At 41.2% G+C, this 22,341-nt stretch overlaps 1 protein-coding gene across 2 annotated transcripts in view; it reads left to right on the forward strand.

Annotated features, from left to right (window-relative positions):
* Positions 1-20,565, forward strand: part of SIDL (SIDL trafficking protein particle complex subunit 10) — a 48,542-nt gene extending 27,977 nt beyond the window's left edge. For both annotated transcript variants that reach the window (XM_076179048.1, XM_076179049.1), the window contains 10 exons: positions 477-683; positions 913-1,042; positions 3,747-3,971; positions 4,155-4,340; positions 6,676-6,789; positions 7,343-7,459; positions 14,960-15,142; positions 15,285-15,477; positions 19,523-19,657; positions 19,924-20,565. In XM_076179048.1, the coding sequence (XP_076035163.1) occupies positions 477-683; positions 913-1,042; positions 3,747-3,971; positions 4,155-4,340; positions 6,676-6,789; positions 7,343-7,459; positions 14,960-15,142; positions 15,285-15,477; positions 19,523-19,657; positions 19,924-20,078 (1,645 nt within the window). In that variant the 3' untranslated portion in view covers positions 20,079-20,565. The remainder of the gene's footprint in view (positions 1-476; positions 684-912; positions 1,043-3,746; positions 3,972-4,154; positions 4,341-6,675; positions 6,790-7,342; positions 7,460-14,959; positions 15,143-15,284; positions 15,478-19,522; positions 19,658-19,923) is intronic.
* The last annotated feature ends 1,776 nt before the right edge of the window (positions 20,566-22,341 follow it).

Raw genomic sequence — 22,341 nt, forward strand, 5'->3', positions numbered from 1 at the left:
TTCAGTTATCACTTCTCTAATGGTTTAGTCTCATAAAGTTGTTGATGCTATATTTTGGTCCTTCAGTATTTATAGATTATCGTTAAGGGACTTGTTTGTGTGTTGATGAACATATTGGTTTCAATCACACTTTGCATGGAATGGACTCTCATTCAAATCCAAAAACTATTGGTGACTTCTATTTGACCTATAAGTCAAAAACCAGCTCAAGTTGCAGCTATGTGCCTCGTGTCTGGCATGAGCTCTCCACCAATGCATTGGATATGTGATTCTGATATTTAGATAAAGTTTAACAAGTTACCAGAAGACATGAGTTTTTGCATATTTCATGTTATCTTTTCAGATTTTTTCACTAACATTTTTTTCTGCTCGTCTATTACAACTCGCTTTTTTATGGACAGGGTAGCTATGATCTGTCTTACCTTCTTGAGATTTTTTCTCTAAGTTTGGGTAATTGGATTTATGAAAATTCTCAGGTCAACATCTAATAGCAGTGAATCAGAGAGGAAATTATCAGGAGGCTGCAGCATGGAGGGGGAAGGAGAAAATGAAGGTGAAGGCGTGGAGGGGCAACTCAATACTGCCACACAAGCATTGCACATGACACTCCATCTTGAGTATAAACAGGACAAGTCATTATCTGCTGCCTCAGTCACTTGTTCTAATTCGCACAAAGTTTTAAGGTACAGTGGATGTGATTTTGTTTTGAATGGTTTGTATTCAGGAATGTTTGATGTTATTTCTTAAATGATGAAGGAAAAGGACTGGACAAATGTTTTTGTTTATAAAAAGAAAAATTATTCTACATTTTGATGAGAAAGGTCATTTAATTGATTAGCATGACATTATTATTATGCAACAGATTCTTGAGACATCAAGATTTTTCTCACATAACTTGTAACTTTATTGCAGACGAAGAGACAGTCAGGGTGGCCTTCACAAAGTCGACAAGAGTGTTGCTAAGGATGATTTGAAGGACAGCTTGGTGCTAGAGAATGTCACTGTAATGCCAGGCACAAATTCTTTCACTTTGCTCACTAAGGTAACAACTATAAAATAGGAAAGTTAAATTTTCTAGATTCTATATAAAATATCATGGAAAGAATGAGTGAAGAAAGACTAGTAAAAGAGGTATGGAAGGCAGATGTGGAGGGAGTGAACATGAGGGGACGTCCTAGGATGAGGTGGATGGATGGGGTGAAGGGGGCTTTGGGGAAGAGGGGAATGTCTGTTGAGGAAGGAAGGGAGAGGACGGAAGACAGAGGTGAGTGGAGAATGGTTGTATATGGATGATGATGTGACTGCATGAGGAGGAATGGGCGGGGGGTGGGGTAGTATGTGTGAGTAAATTTTGACTCAGCCCGAAGGGATTTCTCCCCGTCCTCGCCTTATATGCAAAGGGGGACGGAGAGGGGGGGTCGCCGATTAAATGAAGCGGCCTTGCTGTGGATGTACTGTGTCTTGCGACACTGCTTCTGACCCAGGGCGGTGGGCAGGGTGCAGGGATGACCCGTCATCCAGGAGGTGCTCAGATGAGAGGAAGGGTGTGGAGTGTATTTAGGGATGAAATGGGTGGGAGTGTTTTTATGCCTTCCCCTTTTTGGCTACCTCCCTTGTAAGGGGGAAAAAGCCTTGGTATATGTATGTATGTATGTATATAAAATATCTCAAAAGTACACTCACTTTCATATATATGTAATGAGTGTGTGCTTTGATTTTGACACTCTCCTTATAGAGGAAGAAAGGCCTTTTGTATGTATGTATTTATATGTACATATAAGAATTATAATGGTTTTTGTAAGTGTACATTTTGGTACTTTTTAATATAAGTATTAAGATTTTGATGAGATTTTCTTGTTTTACTATTTTGAATTATTGTTACTCAACTTTAAGTATTGCTATATATCTATAGATAGCAAGATAAATATTTAATAGTTAGATATTGCAAATAATAAACTATATTGATTAAGTATTGTAGGTTGCATTGATCAGAATTTTATAGTACATTAGATATGTGAGAAAGCTTTAGGAAAAGGTAATGTTTTTTGGGCCTTTATGGATTTGGAAAAGGTTTATGACAGGATAGATAGGAAGACACTGTGGGAGGTATTGCAGATATATGGGATAGGAGGAAAACTGTTAAGAGCAGTCAAGAGTTTTTACAATAGTAGTAGATCCTGTATTAGAATTAGAAATGGAGAGAGCAAGTGGTTTGAGGTACAGGTGGGGCTTTGCCAGGGATGTGTCATGTCACCATGGCTGTTCAATTTATACATGGATGGTGTGGTGCAAGGGTAATGGGTTGGGAATTGAAGATTGTTAAAGAAAGGGTAATGGGTTGAGGATTGAAGATTGTTAAAGAAAATGGAGAAAAATGGGAGCGAAGCCAGTTGTTCTTTGCTAATAATACTGTACTTGTGGCAAAATCAGAGGAGAGATTAAGGAAGTTAGTGACAGAGTTTGGGAAGGCATGTGAAAGAAGGAAGTTGAAAATAAGTGTGGGTAAAAGTAAGGTGATGAGATGTACAAGGGGAGAAGATGGCAGCATATTGGAGGTGAGTATTAAGGGAGAAAGACTGGAGGAATGGAGTTGGAGGTAGAATGTAGTTTGTGAGAAGCAAGTAAATGCCTTGGGGGATTAAGAAGTGTAATGAGAAATAGGCATTTGGGAATGGATGCTAAGAGGAGATTGTATCTTACAGTGTCTATTTTGCTCTTAAATTCGTGTATGGTTTTTGCACACATTATTGTTTCATTCAGTTTGTTCTAAGTGTCCACCACTCTGTGTGGAAAACTGTTCTTCAGATCTCTTCTATAACTATCCTTTTTGAGTTTCTTTCCATGTCACCTTGTGTTTCTCTTGTCCCAATTTAACAAATATTTATCAAGTAATTCCATGCCCTTCATGATTCTGTAGGTGCCGACAGCACTGTATGTGGCAGAAACATGGAACATAAGAGAGGAAAAGTTCAAATGTGTTTGAGATGAAATACCTGAGAAGTATGGTAGGGGTTACAAGGCTGGATAGAATGAGATATGAGGAGGTGAGGAGGAGAGCAGGGATGGAAAGGGAATTGGGAGATAAGGTTGATGAAAGAGTATTGGGATGGTTTGGACACATGGAAAGAATGAATGAAGAAAGATTAATAAAAGACGTGTGGGAGGCAGAGGTGTGTGGAGTGAACATGAGGGGATGACCTAGGATGAGATGGATGGATGGGGTAAAAGGGGAATTGGGAAAGAGGGGAATGTCTGTTGAAGAAGGAAGAAGACAGAAGATAGGGGTGAGTGGAGAATGGTTGTGTATGGATGATGCTGTGATGCATGGAAGGGAGTGTGTGGGGGATGGGGGGTGATGGAGTATGTGTGAATATTTTGACACAACCAGAAGAGATTTTGTCCCCATTTTCTCTCTTTCTGTATGAGGGGATGGAGAGGGGGGTCACTGATTAAATGAAATAGCCTTGCTGTGGATATACTGTGTCTTGCTACATTGCTTCTGACCCAGGGCAGTGGGCGAGATGCAGGGATGACCCATCATCCGAGAGGAGCCAAGAAAAGAGGGAGAGAGTGATGGTGAATGGGAGTGGAGTATGTGGGGATGAAATGGGTGGGAATGATTTTATGCCTTTGACTTTGGCTCCCTCCCTTGTCAAGGGGAAAGAGCCTGGTATATGTGTATGTATAAACTACATAATTGGAGTTGATTTTCATTTAGCTAAAATATATATTTTTTTTTTTCCAAGGTAACCAAACAAGGAACCTTCAGTGGCCACCAGACTATCTTAGTCATGGATAAAGTGGAGTTCATCAGCACTGCATGCAGTCTTCAGTGGCATCAGCCTTTAACTTTCCAAGTTGTCAGCGAACAGCCTAGATTGTTTTTAAGTCGAAAAGATAGAGACCTTCTGGCAGGAATCTGTCAGCCCATGATTCTAACTGTACATAGTGGTAGTGTTAGAATTTCCAAGGTTTGTATACTTAAAACCTAACTGTAACTTGTATTTCTATAGTGCACAATATTCATTGCATATCTAATGAAATAGAACACTTACATTGAAGCTTTATTTTGAGATGAACCTGGGGTAAGAACAGGGTTATTTGTTTATTCTGTTACCATTATTGTTATTGTCTTTATTATTTCTCCCTCTTAGGGAACAGTTATAAAAATGAAAACTTCCAAAGGATTAACTGCCAAAGAAACATCACTAGATACAGAGCTGGGTCGAGAGTTAGAAGTTTCCCTACCTGAGGTACTGCCATTCTCTTCAGCTACCATTCCTCTCACAGTTTTAGCAGACCTTGGGCCACAAAAAGATGCATCAACAGTAGAACACTGTGTAAGTGTTTACATTTGTCATGTTATTGTTTATTACTAGTTGTGGGTTCAAGTCCCACACTTCTCTCCAATTCTTAGCAGTGATTTACCCTAGCAGACCATGTGCATAGGGCAAAGGTTACAACTTTAATTGCAACTGAATGCTTTCTGATGTATACTCATCAACTTTGACAAGTGATTACTTCAAATTTTGTTGTTGTGCAAGTCCAGTTTACAGGATTAAAACATCATGATTTCCTGGATTTAGCTAAGTTTTAAGAACAGATCCAAGTAAATTAGTCAGTCAATAGTTGCTTACAGTTTCTGTTGACAGTAGATCCATGGCCCCACAGTGGCCAATAATGGTCATTAGGTCTTTCCACACATCTTTGTGGAAAGAATTTTTGGACTGTAGCTTATGTTATGCAAATATGGGACTATGTCACTGGCTAGCGAGAAGAAGGGGGCTGTCACTGGGGTTGGGGATTGGAGATGGTTAAAGAAAATGGAAAAAAATGGAAGTTGTTGTTTGCTGATGACACTGCCCTTGTAGCAGGATCAGAGGAGACTGAAGGAAGTGGATAGCTTTAGATACTTGAGTATGAATGTAGTGGGAATGGAAGGAGTGGGGTTGGAGGTAGAATGTAGATTGAAAGAAGCATGTAAATGCCTTTGGGGATTAAAAAGTGTAATGAGAAATAGACATTTGGGAATGGATGCTAAGAGGAGATTGTATGAAGGAGTGATTGTGCTAGGAGCACTGTAGGGGGCAGAAACATGGAACATAAAAGAGGAAGAGTTTAAATGTGTTAGAGATGAAATGCCTGAGAAGCATGGTACGGGTTAATAGGTTGGATAGAGTGAGAAACAGGGAGGTGAGGAGGAGAACGGGGGTGGAAAGGGAGTTGAGAGATATTTTGACGCAGACCGAAGGGATTTCTTCCCGTCTTCTATTGTTATGCATGAGGGGACAGAGATGGGGGTCACTGATTAAATGAAACAGCCTTGCTATGGATGTGCTGTGTCTTGCTGCATTGCTTCAGACCCAGGGCAGTGGGTGAGATGCAGGGATGACCTGTCATCCAGGAGGAGCTAAGAAAAGAGGGATGGTGAATGGGAGTGGAGGATGTGGGGATGAAATGGGTGGGAGTGGATTTGTGCCTTTGACTTTGGCTACCTTCCTTGTAAAGGGGAAAAAGCTGTTGGTATGTCTGTGTTTTTTAAAGTGATGGAAAAATAGTGGAGATGGGGATGTTGTTGGTCTTTGGAGGTGGGCAATAGGAAGATATTCTTCCTGATATCTTGCCTTACTGTGGATGTGCTGTGTCTTGCGACACTGCTTCTGACCCAGGGCAGTGGACAAGGTGCAGGGATGACCTGTCATCCAGGAGGTGCTAAGATAAGAGGGAGGGTGGAGGGGAGTCAAGTGTATTCAGGGATGGAATGGGAGGGAATGATTTTATACCTTTTTCTTTTTGGCTACCTCCCTTGTAAGGGGGAAAAAGCCTTGGTATATGTATGTATCTTGCCCTCTGGAACCTCTTTGTGCATGTGCCCATCAGCATCCATATACCTTGGTAAAACATAATTGAGTTGAATTATTATGTACTTCTTGTCATCCACACTCAGCCTTCACTTCTTGGATGGAGTAGTAAAGGAATAGGCATATATGTAAATGTACATTAGATGTTTACATACATATACCAATGGCTTTTCCCCCTTATAAGGGAGGTTGCCAAAATCAAAGGCGTAAATCCACTCCTACCCATCCCACCCCCACACACTCCATTCCTACTTACCACCCCTCCCTCCCTCTTTTCTTGACTTCTCCTGTATGATGGGTCATTCCTGCATCTCGTCCATTGCCCTGGGTCAGAAGCAAAGTAGCAAGACACAGCACATCCATAGAAAGGCCATTTCATTTAATCGGCATCCCCCCTCTCCGTCCCCTCATGCAGAAAAAGAGAAGACGGGGAGAAATCCCTTTGGGCTGTATCAAAATATCATTCGCACATACTCCCTCAGCTTCCCACCTACACACCCTTCCATGCATCACAGTGTCATCCATATACAACCATTCTCCTCTCACCCCTATCTTCTGTCTTCTTCCTTCCTTACATTAATTGTAGTAGCACCAAAAGCAGAAGGCTTTTACTTTATATAGATTGTTTTATATTCTTTATTATAGGTAACTAAGCTGTATAAGAATAGCTTTGTGTGGTACTTGTGAATTGTTTGTTCATTGGTAAAGAAAAAATGACATCCTGTGTTTGTACAACTTAATGGGTTAATTATATATTATTATGAATATATACATGAATTCAGACTCATAGATAATTTATTGCATATATTTTCAGGTAAGCATAACAAGTCCTTTCAGTGAGTCAAGGTTAGATATTGATGTTCACTTTATCCCACCCTTCATGTCATCACATAAACTCCACACAGCCAACACCAGGAAATTTGTGCAGGTATGTATCTGTTGTGGCAGTTATCCTCAAATTCTGAATTAGGATTTTTTATGCAAATGTTTGTACAGCTATTTGGAATTTGAATGTAAATGTCTATCTGTCAATATAGCAAGGGCTTTTTAACCTTATAAGGAAGGTAGCCAAGTCAAGAGGCACACTCCCACTCCCACCCACCACCCTTTCCTCCCTTTTGTCTTGCTTCCTCTTGGATGAAGGATCATCCTTGTTTCCAGTTCAGTGCCCTGGGTCAGGAGCAATGCAGCAATGCACAAAGGGGAAAAAGCTCTTTGTATGTAGATAGACAGATTTATGTATTTATTGTGTGTTGGTGGCTAAATCAGAAGTGTACAGTTCTTGCTTCCTCCTAATCTTGGGTTCAGATCCCACAGTTCACTGTGATTCCTAGCACTGACTGTTACCTGCTCCAATAGTTAAAGTGCATAGAACAAAAGTGATGAAATCAGTTACAGTTATGCACCTTCTGGCATATGCTCCTCACCATCTGTTGATTGATTCATTCATTCATTTACTTATGTTTTTATTTCTTTTGCAGATAAATGTTGCTGGTCTAACAAGTCAGCAGATTGAATGCAGTGACCCAAGTTTTCAGCTTTTGGATGCAGAGGACAATATTTTACTCACGCCTCTCAACAATCCTGGGCAGAAATTGGTAAATCTTTAGAGATATTGATTGAGCTGTCAGGTGGAATAGACTAGAGAATGCTAAGGCCATAAGGAAATTTTTTTTGAGGGATATCTAGCAAAGAATGTGGAAAATGGAAGTGGATGGGTTGAGTTTGAGATGAAGACAGAATGAGCTGGCTGGATGGGCTGAAAGGGGTTTGAGACAATAATGTTAATATAGTTTTATATAGATGGAACCAGTAACAGGTAACTGCTTGTGAACCTGCAATATGGACAGTGGAGAGAAACTTCTTCCTGTTGTCCATTTTCAAAGCCTGTCAACCCCATCACCTCCAGCTGGAGGTGCAGGGCTGACACCTGGTCCTTAGACAACCAAAGATATCATTCTATCAACATCTGTACAGTACAAGCTCAATATAATTAGTTGATTCAGCCAAGGTCAAGTTCATTATAGAGAAAAGTTTACTAACTAGAGAATTTGTTATCGACACCCTCCCTTCATCTCAATATATGCTCTTGTTTGCAAATGTTTCTACTAGGTGGAGTGGATTTCTGCTGCATCCTTTGCAACTACCTGTGTTCTAGACACCATCATTAAGACAGTAACAACACAGATTATGCCTGGCTATAGGCTTAAACTGCCCCAGACGTAACCAATTCACAAAAGATACAGAACACCTCATACTACTATGCCCCACACTGGCAGTACACAGACGACAACACAGTATCTCTTTCTGAAGTGATTTACGGTCATGACTGGGGCCTGTTGCCGGATTCTTGGAGGCTGAGTTTCTTTGGTAAGAGAGACAAGGGGCAACAAATTGATTGATACTTAATGAGGACAAATTTTCTTTCATTCTTTTTGAAGGCAAGACAAAGGTAGATCATGACAGAACAGTATAAGTGAATAATAAGGAACAAGATGATTAACAAGTAGTGTGGCAAGACTGAGAGCTACACATGATTGAACACATGCTTATCACTATTTATCATAATCCTCCCTTTTTAGGGCAGTGGACAAGGTGCAGGGATGACCCGTCATTCAGGAGGTGCTAAGATAAGAGGGAGGGTGAAGGGGTGTGGAGTGTATTCAGGGATGGAATGGGTGGGAATGATTTTATGCCTTTTTCTTTTTGGCTACCCCCCTTGTAAGGGGGGAAAAGCCTTGGTATATGTATGTATGTATTTTATTTTCCTATATTGAGCTTTCTCCCCCGTCTGGGATATTGGCTACATGTTATTGTGAGGTTAAAATTGCTCAGTAGCATGCAGCTGATACTTTTAGAGTCTATATGAGGTGTCCCTCTGGACCAGAGCCACACATCATTTTATCTGTGGTAGAGGAAATCTCTATTCATAGAAAAACAATGCTACTTTATTATATTGCAACTGTCCCTCCATTATGCTGTCCCCCAATCTTAATACTGTCCTATACCACTTCTCTGAATATTAATTTCCTTTATTGCTGAACCCTGTGGTAAGGGAGAAAGAATATTGCCACAGATTGTTCCCACTTGAGTCATAAAAGACAACAAAAATGGGACTGGGATAGGACTAGCCATCCTACTCTATGTAGCCCCAAAGGGGACATTCCTAAAAATAGCAAAGGTCTGGGAGTTTTCCAACCAGAACCCAAAGGTTTGGGTCTTTTAATGTGCATGGATGTGGTATAGTTGAGAGTAAAAGGGAAGAGATAGGTATTATGTTTGTGAGAAGAAAGATGGATGCGTTGACATTGAGTGAAACTAAGTTGAAAGGGAGGGGTGAGTTTGGGAGTGTAGTTGGGAGGGTGTCAGGAGTGAAAAGAGGATGAGAAAAAGAAGGGATGGCTATACTAGTAAGTGAAGAGATAGGTAAACATGTGGTGGAGTGGAAAGAGTTTCTTCAAGGTTAATGTGGATGAAGGTGAAACTGGGAAGAGAGCTGTGGGTGTTAGTAAGTGCACATGGGTCTGGTAGTGAGAAGAGTGTAGAGGAAAGGGAGGATTTTTGGATGGATTTAAATGAGTGCATAGAGTGTTTAAGGGAGAAATTTCATCATACTGGTATTGGGAGATCTCAATGCTAGGGTAGGAGATGAACCAATAGACAGAGTGATTGAGAAGTGTGAAATGCCAGGAAAAAATTATAGTGGAGAGTTGATGGTGGAGATGTGTCTAGAAAGAGAATTGATGATAGCAAATACAGTGTTTAGAAAGTCAAGCATAAGTACACATGGGAGAGGGTGGTTGATGGAAGGGTGGTAGATAGGGCTTTAATGGATTAGTGGTAACCAAGAGAAGAGTAGGAAGAGTTTTGGATGTACATATTCTTAGGGGAGAGTAGGGGAATATAGGATAATTTTGGAGGATAGATGGAGAAAGAGGAAAAGGACAAGGTAGGGAGTTGCTTAGAGTAAACTGCTAAATGAGAAAGAAAAGGAGTATAAGAAGAAGCTGAGAGAAGAGTACATACATATACCAAGGCTTTTTCCCCCTTACAAGGGAGGTAGCCAAAAAGGAAAAGGCATAAAATCATTCCCACCCATTCCATCCCTGAATACACTCCACACCCCACCACCCTCCCTCTCATCTCAGCACCTCCTGGATGACGGGTCATCCCTGCACCTTGTTCACTGCCCTGGGTCAGAAGCATGTCGCAAGACACAGCACATCCACAGCAAGGCCGCTTCATTAAATCGGCGACCCCCCCCCCTCTCCGTCCCCCCATGCATAAAGGAGAAGACGGGGAGAAATCCCTTTGGGCTGCATAGGAGGGAGTAAAGGATAGAGGAGAACTAGGAGTGGAGGAGGAACGGGTATGTTTCATGGAGGGAGTCACAATGTGTGCAAAGATGGTGTGTGGAACAAGGAGGATGGGAGAAAATAGAAGGAAGGGTAGTGAGTGGTGGAATGCTGAAGCAAAGAAGGCTGTAGAAGAGAACAAAGGAGCATTCATAGATTGGTTGCAAAATAGGAGAGAATCACATGAGAGATACAAAGAAAAGAGAAGAGAAGTAAAGCTTAAGATGTAGGAGGCAAAAAGGAGACCAGATGTGAAATGGGGTTAGAGTATGACAACATTTTGAAAGTAATAAAAAGATGTTTCTGAAAGAAATTAAGAGATGAAGAGGAGGCAAATCAAGTAGAGAAGAAACGGTAAAAGGTACTGATGAAGAGATGATAATGGAAGAAACAACAGTAAGAGGAAGATGGGTAGAGTATTTTAGGGAGTTGTTAGATGTGAAGGAGGAGAGGGAGGGAAAGGTAGATGCAGTGGGAAGTGCTAAGGAAATGACAGTGATGAATGAGGAGAAATAAAGGTGAGGTGAAAGCAGTTATTAAAATGATGAGAGCAGGTAAAACACCTGGGTTGGATGGGTGTTAGGAGTGTCTAAAAAAGGGAGGTACAATGATGATGGACTGGCTGGTGAGGTTGTTTAATGTTTGTCTAAAAGAGAGTAGAGTCCCAGAGGACTGGAGTGCATATATAGTTCCATTTTATAAGGGAAAAGGGGACAAGTGTGAGTGTAGTAGCTTCAGAGGGATCAGTTTGTTGAGTGTAGTTGGGAAAGTTTTTGACTGAGTGGATTAGGAGAGGAACAGAGGGAGTAATTGGATAGGAACAGTGTGGGTTTAGGACAGGTAGGGGTTACATGGATCAGTTTTTTGTGGTAAGGCAGATATGTAAGACAGTTTTAGGAAAAGGTAAGGGTTTTTTGGGGGGGCTTCCTTTATAGATTTGGAATAGGCTTATGACAGGGTAGACAGGAAGGCACTGTGGGAGGTATTGCAGATATATGAGATAGGAGGAAAGCTGTTAAGAGCAGTCAAGAGTTTTTAAGAGAGTAGTACAGTCTGTGTTAGAATTAGAAATGGAGAGAGCAAGTGGTTTAGGGTAAATTTAAGGTAAAGGACTTTGCCAGGGATGTGTCATGTTACCATGGCTGTTCAATTTATACATGGATGAGGTGGTGCAAGAGGTAAATGCAAGGGTAATGGGCTAGGGATTGGAGATGGTTAAAGAAAATGGGAGATAAGCCAGTTGTTGTTTGCTGATGACACTGCACTTGTAGCAGGATCAGAGGAGGGATTAAAGAAGTTAGTGACAGAGTTTGGGAAGGTGTGTGAAAGGAGGAAGTTGAAGATAATTATGGGTAAATGTAGGGTGATGAGATGTATGAGGGAAGAGGATGGCAGTAAATTGGAAGTAAGTATTAAGGGAGAAAAACTGGAGGAAGTGGATAGCTTTAAATACTTGGGAGTGAATGTGGCAGGAAAGGGAGTGGAGGTGGAGGTAGAATGTAGATTGAAAGAAGCTAGTGAATGTCTTGTGGCATTAAAAAATGTAATGAGAAATAGACATTTGGGAATGGATGCTAAGAGGAGGTTGTATGAAAGTGTGATTGTGCCGACAGCACTGTATGGGGCAGAAACATGGAACATAAGAAAGGAAGGGTTTAAATGTGTTTCAGATGAAGTGCTTGAGAAATATGATAAGGGTTACTAGGTTGGATAGAGTGAGAAATGAGTTGAGGAGGAGAACAGAGATGGAAAAGGAGTTGGGAAATAGGGTTGATGAAAGAGTATTGCAATAGTTTGGACACATGGAAAGAATGAGTGAAGAAAGATAAGTAAAAGAGGTGTGGAAGGCAGAGGTGGAGGGAGTGAACATGAGGGGGTGACCAAGGATGAGATAGATGGATGGGGTAAAGGGGCACTAGGAAAGAGGGGAATGTCTGTTAACAAAGGAAGGGAGAAGACAAGATAGGGATAAGTGGAGAATGGTAGTGTATGGATGAGGTTGTGATGCATGGAAGGGAATGGGTGGGTGATTGGGGGAGTGAGGGAGTATGTGTGAATGATATTTTGATGCAGCCCATAGGGATTTCTCCCCACCTTCCGTTTTTCTGCATGAGGGAATGGAGGGGGGATCACTGATTGAATGAAGTGGCCTTGCTATGGATGTGCTGTGTTTTGCTGGATTGCTCCTGACCCAGGCAGTGGGCAAGATGCAGGGATGACCTGTCATCCAGGAGTCTAGAAAAGAGGGAGGGAAGGAGGAATGGTGAATGGGAGTGGAGTATATGGGGTGAAGTGGGTGGGAGTGGATTTAAGCCTTTGACTTTGGTTACCTCTCTTGTAAGAGGGAAAAAGCCCTTGTTATATGTATGTATGAGGTTTCTGCAGTTGAGGTGTTTGTTATATCAAACTTGTACTTTATTTCTTCCACCTTTTCAGCTGACAACTGGTGACTGCAGTTGTTGTTGTTGTTGTTGTCGTTCCCTAGACTGTCTGTCCGAGCAGTCCCGTCTCCAAGGAAGGCCACAGCCGAAACTGGGTTTTCCCACAAATCCTTTATAGAGTGTATGCTGTGTTGTTTGCGTGCATGATTGTGTATAATGCAGTCTTCCATTATGTGTTGTATGGTATGGGGTGAAGTGTTACATCCTGGGCAGCTGTTCACAACACGGTCGTCCAGCCTCGTAGCTTAGAAGTGGTGTGTTGTCTTTCAGTGTGTTAATGGAGCGGTGAGTGATATGATTATGAATATGTTTCCGGAGGCTGGTATTTGGTGGTTGTGGAGGAAGAGAAGAGAGTATCTGTGCGTAATAAAGGTCTTTGGGTGTAGTTTTAATGTTTCTTGGTGTGTGTGGGTGTTCTGCTATGTAGTGTAGCGGGTGTGATGTGTTTGTGGTGGCTGCAGCAAGTGTTTGTGTGCCTCTCATGTCGAGGTGGTCCTTGACTTTGAGGACTTTTGTTTCATGGTGTAAATGGTCTGTAGGTGATGTATTTGTGCAGCCTGTAATTGTTTTTAGGGCTTTGTTTTGTATGATTTGAAGGGTGTTGTGGTGTGTCTCACTGAGATTAGGAGCCCATGCAGGACTCGCATAATTCATCACTGAGCGTATGCATTGTTTGTATATTGTTATATTAGTTTCTTTGTTTTGTCCAAATGTTGTTCCAGTGATTGACTTAAGTGCGTTAAGTCTAGGTGTGCATTTGTTTTTTATGTTTGTGAGGTGTTGTTTGAAAGACATGGATGTATCGTATGTTACACCAAGAATTTTCGGTGTGTTTGTGTGTGGTATTAGAGTGTTGTTGATGTAGAGATGAGGTATGTATTTGTGTTCTTTTGTCCAGTTGGTGAGAAGTGTTGCTGTAGATTTGGTTGGAGCTATTTTGAGTCTGTTTGTGATGAACCATGTGTTGAGTGTGTCAAGGTAAGGCTGGATTATTTCTGCAGCTTTGTCTGTGTTACGAGTGACTGCAGTACTTGCCCTGGGTAATCAAAGCTGCTCTCTGGGATTTGTGCTATTTCCAAGGGTGGCAAGAGCTTCTTGTGATAGTTTGGCTCCCCAGTTCCTTCCATCCATTTTAAGTTACCAGAGGTGGCTAGATGACCTCATTGGAGATAACTGTCCACTTCACCCCATACTATACAACACATTATGGTAGACTGCATTGTACACAATTATGCACACCAACAACACAGCATATACTCTAGAAGGGATTTGTGGGAAAACCCCATTTCAACCATGGTGTTCCTCAGTGAGATGGGACTGCTTGGCCAGAGGTTCAAGGGAGCAGCAACAACTGGTGACTACTCCCCTCCTATTACATTCACCTGGTGACACAGAAACAGTCATACATAGACATAGCCAGCAGTCCAAAGTTTCTTCCAAGGGAGATCTATGGGAAGGCCTAAGGACCATTACCAGTCATCGTCAAGCTTGAGGTTTCCAGTTCAGTGAAACTCTAGGCAATAATGATTGTTCTATCATTTATTAGTGTATTCGAGTGATGTAAAGTACATATTTTAATTTTTATATGTTAGAAATAGGCATTTCATTTACATAAAATTTTATGTTTTATGGTTTGGACACATGGAAAGAATGAGTGAAGAAAGACTAGTAAAAGAGGTATGGAAGGCAGATGTGGAGGGAGTGAACATGAAGGGATGTCCTAGGATGAGGTGGATGGATGGGGTGAAGGGGGCTTTGGGGAAGAGGGGAATGTCTGTTGAGGAAGGACGGGAGAGGACAGAAGACAGGGGTGAATGGAGAATGGTTGTATATGGATGATGTTGTGATGCATGGGGTGGAATGGGCGGGGGGATGGGGGGTGAGGTAGTATGTGTGAGCAAAATTTGACGCAGCCCGAAGGGATTTCTCCCCGTCTTCTCCTTTTATGCATGGGGGGACGGAGAGGGGAGGGTCACCGATTTAATGAAGCGGCCTTGCTGTGGATGTGCTGTGTCTTGCGACACTGCTTCTGACCCAGGGCAGTGGACAAGGTGCAGGGATGACCCGTCATCCAGGAGGTGCTAAGATAAGAGGGAGGGTGGAGGGGTGTGGAGTGTATTCAGGGATGGAATGGGTGGGAATGATTTTATGCCTTTTCCTTTTTGGCTACCTCCCTTGTAAGGGGGAAAAAGCCTTGGTATATGTATGTATGTGTATGCTTGATACTTATCATGTGATACAAAATATTTTCTTTTAGAAAATAATGAAAAGGCAGTTTAATAGCTTGATTTTCTCTCCATAGGTTGTGTGCAGTGATCAGAATGGGAGTTTTATGTGGGAGATGGGAGTTGACAATAGCAAGGGAAATGTCATTCCAATCAAGGGTGAGTTTTGTCTCTTTTATCAACCACTTGGTGTCAACTCGGAACCACTTGGGGAGGAACTTCGGTGGTACAAGTGCATATATGAAATCCAGGATTACAAGGTGAAGTTAAATCTCAGTTGCTTGAACATTTTGAAGCATAAAATTAGTGTATATTTATGTTAGTATTTGGTATTTTGTTCAATATAATCTAGTTTTTACAAAACCTAATACATATGTACATACTCTGTTATTTTTTACACAGACTCTGTACACCATCCGTGCCCGTGTTGAACCCAGCAAAGGCTCAGAGTTTTGCCGAGCTGGCAATATGTGTTTCCTTCATATCAGTATTCAGCAACTTGAGGGTCAGGCTTCTGGTACACCATCTGGGGACTCCATTATGTATGAAGTTTTGGCTGACCAGACCATGTGGGCCGTATGTGGAAGAACATCAGGTGTGATTTACATTTCTCTATTATTTTGCTTACATACATATACATACCAAGGGCTTTTTCCTCCCTTGTAAGGGGGAAAATGATATTGGTATATATATGTATGTAAAATGATGAGAACAGGCAAGGCACCTGGGTAAGCTGGATGTCATATAGTGTCTAAAAAAAGGGAGGTACAGTGATGAACTGCCTGGTGAGGTTGTTAAATGTTTGTCTAAAAGGTGGTAGAGTGTGAGAGGACTGGAGGAGTGCCTGTACAGTTCCCCTTTATAAGAGAAAAAGGGACAAATGTGAGCATAGTAGTTTCAGAGGGATCAGTTTGTTGAGTGTGGTTGAAGTCTTATGGGAAGGTTTTGAGTGAGAGGATTAGGAGAGGAACAGAGAGTAATTTGTGAGGAACATTGTGGGTTCAGGAAAGGTAAGGGTTGTGGGGATCAGATTTCTGTGGTAAGACAGATATGTAAGAAAGCTTTAATATTTTTGTTTATTTATTTTTTCTTATTTTATTTATTTATTTATTTATCTATTTTTTTATGGAGAGCAGGTAAGGCTCTTAGGTTGGATGGTTGTCATGCAGAATCTTAAAAAAAGGAGGTACAGTGATGGTGGACTGGCTTGTGAGGTTATTTAATGTTTGTTTAAGAGAGGGTAGAGAGCCAGAGGACTGGAGGAGTGCATGTATAATTCTACTTTACAAGGGAAAAGGGGACAAGTGTGAGTGTAGTAGTTTCAGAGGGATCAGTTTGTTGAGTGATGTTGGGAAGGCTTATTGGAGGGTCTTGATTGAGAGGATTAGGAGAGGAACAGAGGGAGTAAATGGTGAGGAACAGTGTGGGTAAGGGTTGTGTGGATCAGATTTTTGTGGTAAGACAGATATGTGAGAAAGCTTTAGGAAAAAGTAAGGATGTTTTTTGGTCCTTTATGGATTTGGAAAAAGCTTACAACAGGGTAGACAGGAAAGCACTGTGGGAGGTATTGCAGATATATGGGATAGGAGGAAAGCTGTTAAGAACAGTCAAAAGTTTTTATGAGAGTAGTAGAGCTTGTGTTAGAATCAGAAATGGAGAGAGTGAGTGGTTTGAGGTAAAGGTGGGACTCTGCCAGGGATGTGATATGTCACCTTGGCTGTTCAAGTTGTCACAAACTAGGCCCTGTATTTGAGTTGGTACATCGAATCATAAACCATGACTCGAGTAGTTCCTGCAATCCAGGTTCTAGAAAAACTATTTAGCCTCTCTTAGATCATTTAAATTGCACTGGGGTTAAGAAAATAGTGGAGCACAATTACCTAATTTAAAACATACATAGATTATAATTTGCTTTTAACTTGCAATGAAGTTGGTGTGAACAGTGTGAGCATGGTAATAAGGAGGGTTAAAAAATGCCTGTGCATCTTTTTATACTACAGCCATACAACACCAGTGCCATGGCACAGGTGCCAGTGTATACCGGTGTAACCTATCCTATCACTATTTACCGATTGTGTAGTTCTCCGCTGCTGGTTTCCAAATCTTCTGCAACTTGGATGACAAATTAAGATGCTCCTATCTAAAACTAGAAATCTTACTCTACATTCTTGAGTAAACCAACACATTTTACAATATACCTAAAAAGAGGGTACTGTGGTTCCAGCTAGGACATGGCTTGGCACCATATCCACATCCTTTGTTAGTGACACATCATGGAACATGACAAAGTTATACATGGATGGGGTGGTGCAAGAGGTAAATGCAAGTGTAATGGGTCAGGGATTGGAGATGGTTAAAGAAAATGGAGAAAATTGGGAGATAAGTCAGTTGTTTGCTGACGACACTGCACTTGTAGCAGGATCAGAGGACGGATTGAGGAAGTTAGTGACAGAGTTTGGGAAGGTGTGCAAAAGAAGGAAACTGAAGATAAATGTGGGTAAAAGTAAGGTGATAAGATGTAGCCCACAAGGGCAGACTGGAGGAAGTGGATAGTTTTAGATACTTGGGTGCAAATGTGGTGGGAAAGGGAAGATTGGTGGTGGAGATAGAATGTAGATTGAGAGAAGCAAGTAAATGCCTTGGGGGATTAAAAAGTGTAATGAGAAATAAAACATTTGGGAATGGATGCTAAGAGGAGATTTATAAAGGAGTGATTGTGCTGACAGCACTGTATGGGGCAGAAACATGGAACATAAGAGAGGAGACGTTTTAATGTGTTTGACATGAAATGCCTGAGGAGTATGATGGCTTACTTGGTTGAAGAAAGTGAGAAACAAGGAGGTGAGGAGGAGAGCGAATGAGGAGATGGAAAGGGGGGGTCGCTGATTTAATGAAGTGGCCTTGCTGTGGATGTGCTGTGTCTTGTGACACTGCTTCTGACCCAAGGTAGTGGGTGTGATGCAAGGATGACCTGTTATCCAGGAGGAGCCAAGATAAGAGGGAGGGAGGGGATGGATAAGAGTGGAGTATGTGGGGATGGAATGGGGGCGAGTGGACTTTATGACTTTATTTTATGGCTACCTCCCTTGTAAGGGGGTAAAAGCCTTTGGTATATGTATGTATGTAATTATGGATTTGGAAAAGGCTAATGACAGGGTAGACAAGAAGGTACTGTGGGAGGTATTGCAGATATATGAGACAGGAGGAAAGCTGTTAAGAGCAGTTAAGAGTTTTTATGAGAGTAGTAGAGCCTGTGTTAGAATTAGAAATGGAGAGAGCAAATTGTTTAAGGTAAAGGTAGGACTTCGCCAGGAATGTGTCATGTCGCCATGGCTGTTCAATGTGTACATGGATGGGGTGGTGTGGAAGGTAAATGCAAGGGTAATGGGCAGGGGACTGGAGATGGTTAAAGAAAATGGAGAAAAATGGGGAATAAGCCAGTTGTTGTTTGCTGATGACACTGCACTTATAGCAGGATCGGAGGAGGGATTAAGGATGCTAACGTGTGAGTTTGGAAGGTGTGCAAAAGAAGGAAGTTGAAGGTAAATGTAGGCATAAGTAAGGTAATGAGATGTACAAGGGGAGAGGATGGCAGCAAGTTGGAAGTGAATATTAAGGGGAGAGGCTGGAGGAAATTGGCTTTAGATACTTGGGGGTACATGTAGAAGAAGGTTTTGCAGATATGTGGGATTGGAGGAGAGCTGTTAAGGGCAGTTAAGAGTTTTTACAATAGTAATAGAGCCTGTGTTAGAAAATGAAATGGAGAGAGCTAGTGGTTCAAGGTAAAGGTAGGACTACAACAGGGATGTGTCATATTGCCATGGCTCTTCAATGTGTACATGGAGTGGTGTGGGAGGTAAAGGCAAGGGTAGGGGACTGGAGATGGTTCAAGAAAATGGAGGAAAATGGGAGGTGATCCAGTTGTTTGCTGATGACATGGTGTTTGGTTGTGGCATGATCAGAGGAGGGATTAAGGGAGTTAGTGACAAAGGTTGGGAGGGTATGTAGCAAGAGAAAGTTAAAGATAGATGTGGGTAACACCTAGGTTCTCTTAATCCAATGCTCTTCAACTGCCACTTCTACAGACATTTGGGCCCAGGACATAAACCCATCTTGGGAATTTGTGGTGTTTTATGTCTTGGACCAATTTCTGCAGTAGGTTTATGTCCTGGGCCCAAACTTCTGCTGAAGTGGCAGTTGGCAAGCGTTGGATTAAGAGACCTAGATGTATATATGTAGGAACATATAAATTTTCTTTTTGTAGATAATGGCAAACACAACAATTTTCTAGTCTGTCTCCATGCTAAAATACTGCTGATTACTTGTATTTTAGCCATTAGGCACATAATCTGTGTTAGCTTTATGAAGATGGCCAAGATCATCATAAGTATAGCAGTAATATATTCCAGGTATCAGGTACTGTTATCTCTCAAAAAATCATGGCATTCAAATACTTCATGAACTTGGACAGGAGAATCTTATTTCAATTGTATTGCATCCAGATGCCAGAAACATAATAAAATAGTGAACTAAATTTTTCACTGGTGTTTTAGTTTTAGTACTGTTGGCTTATAAACTGTAGAACTGTCAAGATGATTTGTTCGATTTGTGTTAAGTAGTAAAAAAGAATTGTTCCTCAGGTGTTTTGACACTGGAGGCTGGTGCAAAGCAGAATGTAACATTAGATGTGATGCCCCTAACTGGAGGCTTCCTGCCTCTCCCAAACGTTAGGCTATCTAAGTACATCCCAGCGGACTCCAAGAATCCCACCAAAGGTATAGTACAGGATATATTACCTTGTTTTTATTTTACAACTTTAGTCCCAGTTATATGGCTACCTCCCTTACAAAGGAGGAAAAGGCCCTTAGATAGATAGTCCCTCCTCTAACCAGTAATATACATGATCTCATTTTAAGAAATTTCTCCAATCCTCTATGGCTACCTCCCTTATAAGGGGGAAGAGGCCTTTGGTATATAGATAGATAGTCCCTCCTTTTACCAGTGATATAAGTGATCTCATTTTAAGATATTTCTCCCACAGAAAGTTCTAGAAAAGCTGACTATGTTGGCAGTGCATCATCAGTCCCACGACTGGAACCTTTCCGTGCTGGGCAGGTGTATAACTTCAGCAAGGCTCAGCAAGTTCATGTCTTGCCAGCATCCAATTCAGCTCCCACCGATATCTCATTAAACTAGCTGACCCTCAACAATTTAGACAATAAGCTTATTTTGCCAATTTGGTATTATTGTAGGGATTTCTATTTTGTTAGACATGTTCTCAGTGTACCCAGGTGGTGGAATGGACCTGTGATTATTATGCTGTGTTATAAATTATGCAACTAAATTAATGTAAGACCTGGAGAAGACACAACAAAATGAATCTATTATAATTTTTTTAACTATTTTATTGTAGACAGAACATGGTTAGAAAACTTCTCGTATTATTTCATACAACATAAAAAGTATATATTACAGTGGTGCTGATTACAGGCCAGTTTTAAGGCCATTGTAAATTGCTGTGTAGGTTTACAAATATCAAAGTGAAATATGATAAGTCTGATGAATGATGCAGTGGAATGTCAAATTGGAGATTAGGTCAATGCCTTAACTCTTCTTTCTCAGGCTTTTTTTGTACAGAAAATGATGTAAATGCTTATTCATAAAACTTAATTACTAATAAGTTGGTTCTTTTCAAAAGATATACCTAATGGAAATTATTTTCTATATACAGTAGAAATATATAAATATATACAGTATACATAAACATGTATACAGTATATACATATATATACTATATATTTCTATTTGAGAAATAGGAATCTACGAATGGATGCAAAGAGAAGATTATATCAAGGGATAATTATGCCAATGACACTGTGTGGGATGGAGACTTGGAGTTTAACACAAATATGGGAGAGTTAGTGGAAGGAAATTAAGCATGGGTTATCTCATTGGGTTAACTAACCTCTTTTGTATAAAAATGGGAATATGTCTTTGTATTTTGACCCCTGACAGACCTCTGTCGTCGTGGGGCCGCATCCCCCAGTGGACTTTAGAAATGGTGTGGTGCTACAAGCCTTTGTTGGTGAACATCAAGCTGTCTTCTTTATACTTTACATCAAGGTGCAAGAATGGGTAATGAAAAATCATTAAAAAGTCATGAAAAAATTACATGACAAAGAGTGGGAACCCTGTATAATCTCTGGCATATACCAGAATAGCTCAACACATAGATACTAAAATAATAATAATAAATAAAGTTTGTACATAGAGTTCAACAACTGTAATATGCAACAACAAATTGGCTAAGTTCATTCATATACACATATGAAAAGCATTTGAACACAACAAATTCATTATAAACTTCAATTGGCAAAAGACTGTTCAATTACAAATTAACAGAAGAACAATTGTACATAATAAGCCTATTAAAGATAGAGAAGCACTTTAGAACCACACTCTCAAAACACTATTAATTCTGTAAATTACATGATGCAAAATTTGGATCTTGTTTATCAATAGAGCCCCATAATTCGGGGAGATCCTCTCATTGATGGCCGAAGTTTTGGCGTTTTTTTTCTAAACTCCTCCCACAATACACTTGTAACTATGCTGTGACTGAGCTAGTGACACCGGGGAAGATTGACAGTCGGTTTCGGTTCCGCACTTTAATTGACAAGACACTGGTATACACACGCGAGTGGGCCGGCCGAGCCTTAGAAGGATACTGACCTTGACCTGACCTCACACCCGCCTTAAGTACCCGCGGGGCGTACCGAAAAGTAGCGCCCCTCCGGCTGAGGCAGGGTTGCCGTGCGTGGCCCGGAATTATGCTCTCCTACGGATACAAATACATGTAGTACAGCCGTAATATTTCCTTAACCTACACATATGTACTATGAGGCCGAAGGCCAGCTGTCTGTCCCCCCACATTTACACTTATTGTCTCGCCCCTTACTACAACGGCGACATTACAAGCCGAAATACTGCGTACAGTGGCGGCGCCAGGGGGGGGCTTTAGCCCCCCCAAAAAAGTGGCCAGCCCCCCCCAACTGAAATGAGCAAATTTAAAATTTAAAACACTCATTGAAATAATTTTATTAAGTGGAATTTTTAATTGCCAGGGCTAAAGATTTGTCAGCCATCAGTGCTAGCCCAACCATTAACCCCCTCCCCTTCTGAAATGAGGATAATATATGTGTATTATCATATTACTATTAGCCCCCCCAAAAAATTGCTCAGCCTCCCCAACTAAAAATTCCTGGTGCCGCCGCTGACTGCGTAGAAGCACATGTGGGGAACTCCGTTCACCACACACTGGGTACACTCACTAGATGGCACTTTTGTTTATTTAGACACCAACGGGAGGATGATTTGTTCCGAAGAATACAAACTCTTCGGTACTCCTTACAATAGGATACCTTCGCGTAGCGCGAATATTTCTACTGCGAAATTAAAA

The sequence above is a fragment of the Oratosquilla oratoria genome, chromosome 42 (assembly GCF_046742065.1).
Source record: "Oratosquilla oratoria isolate Oo_2021 chromosome 42, ASM4674206v1, whole genome shotgun sequence".
Lineage (NCBI taxonomy): Eukaryota > Metazoa > Arthropoda > Malacostraca > Stomatopoda > Squillidae > Oratosquilla > Oratosquilla oratoria.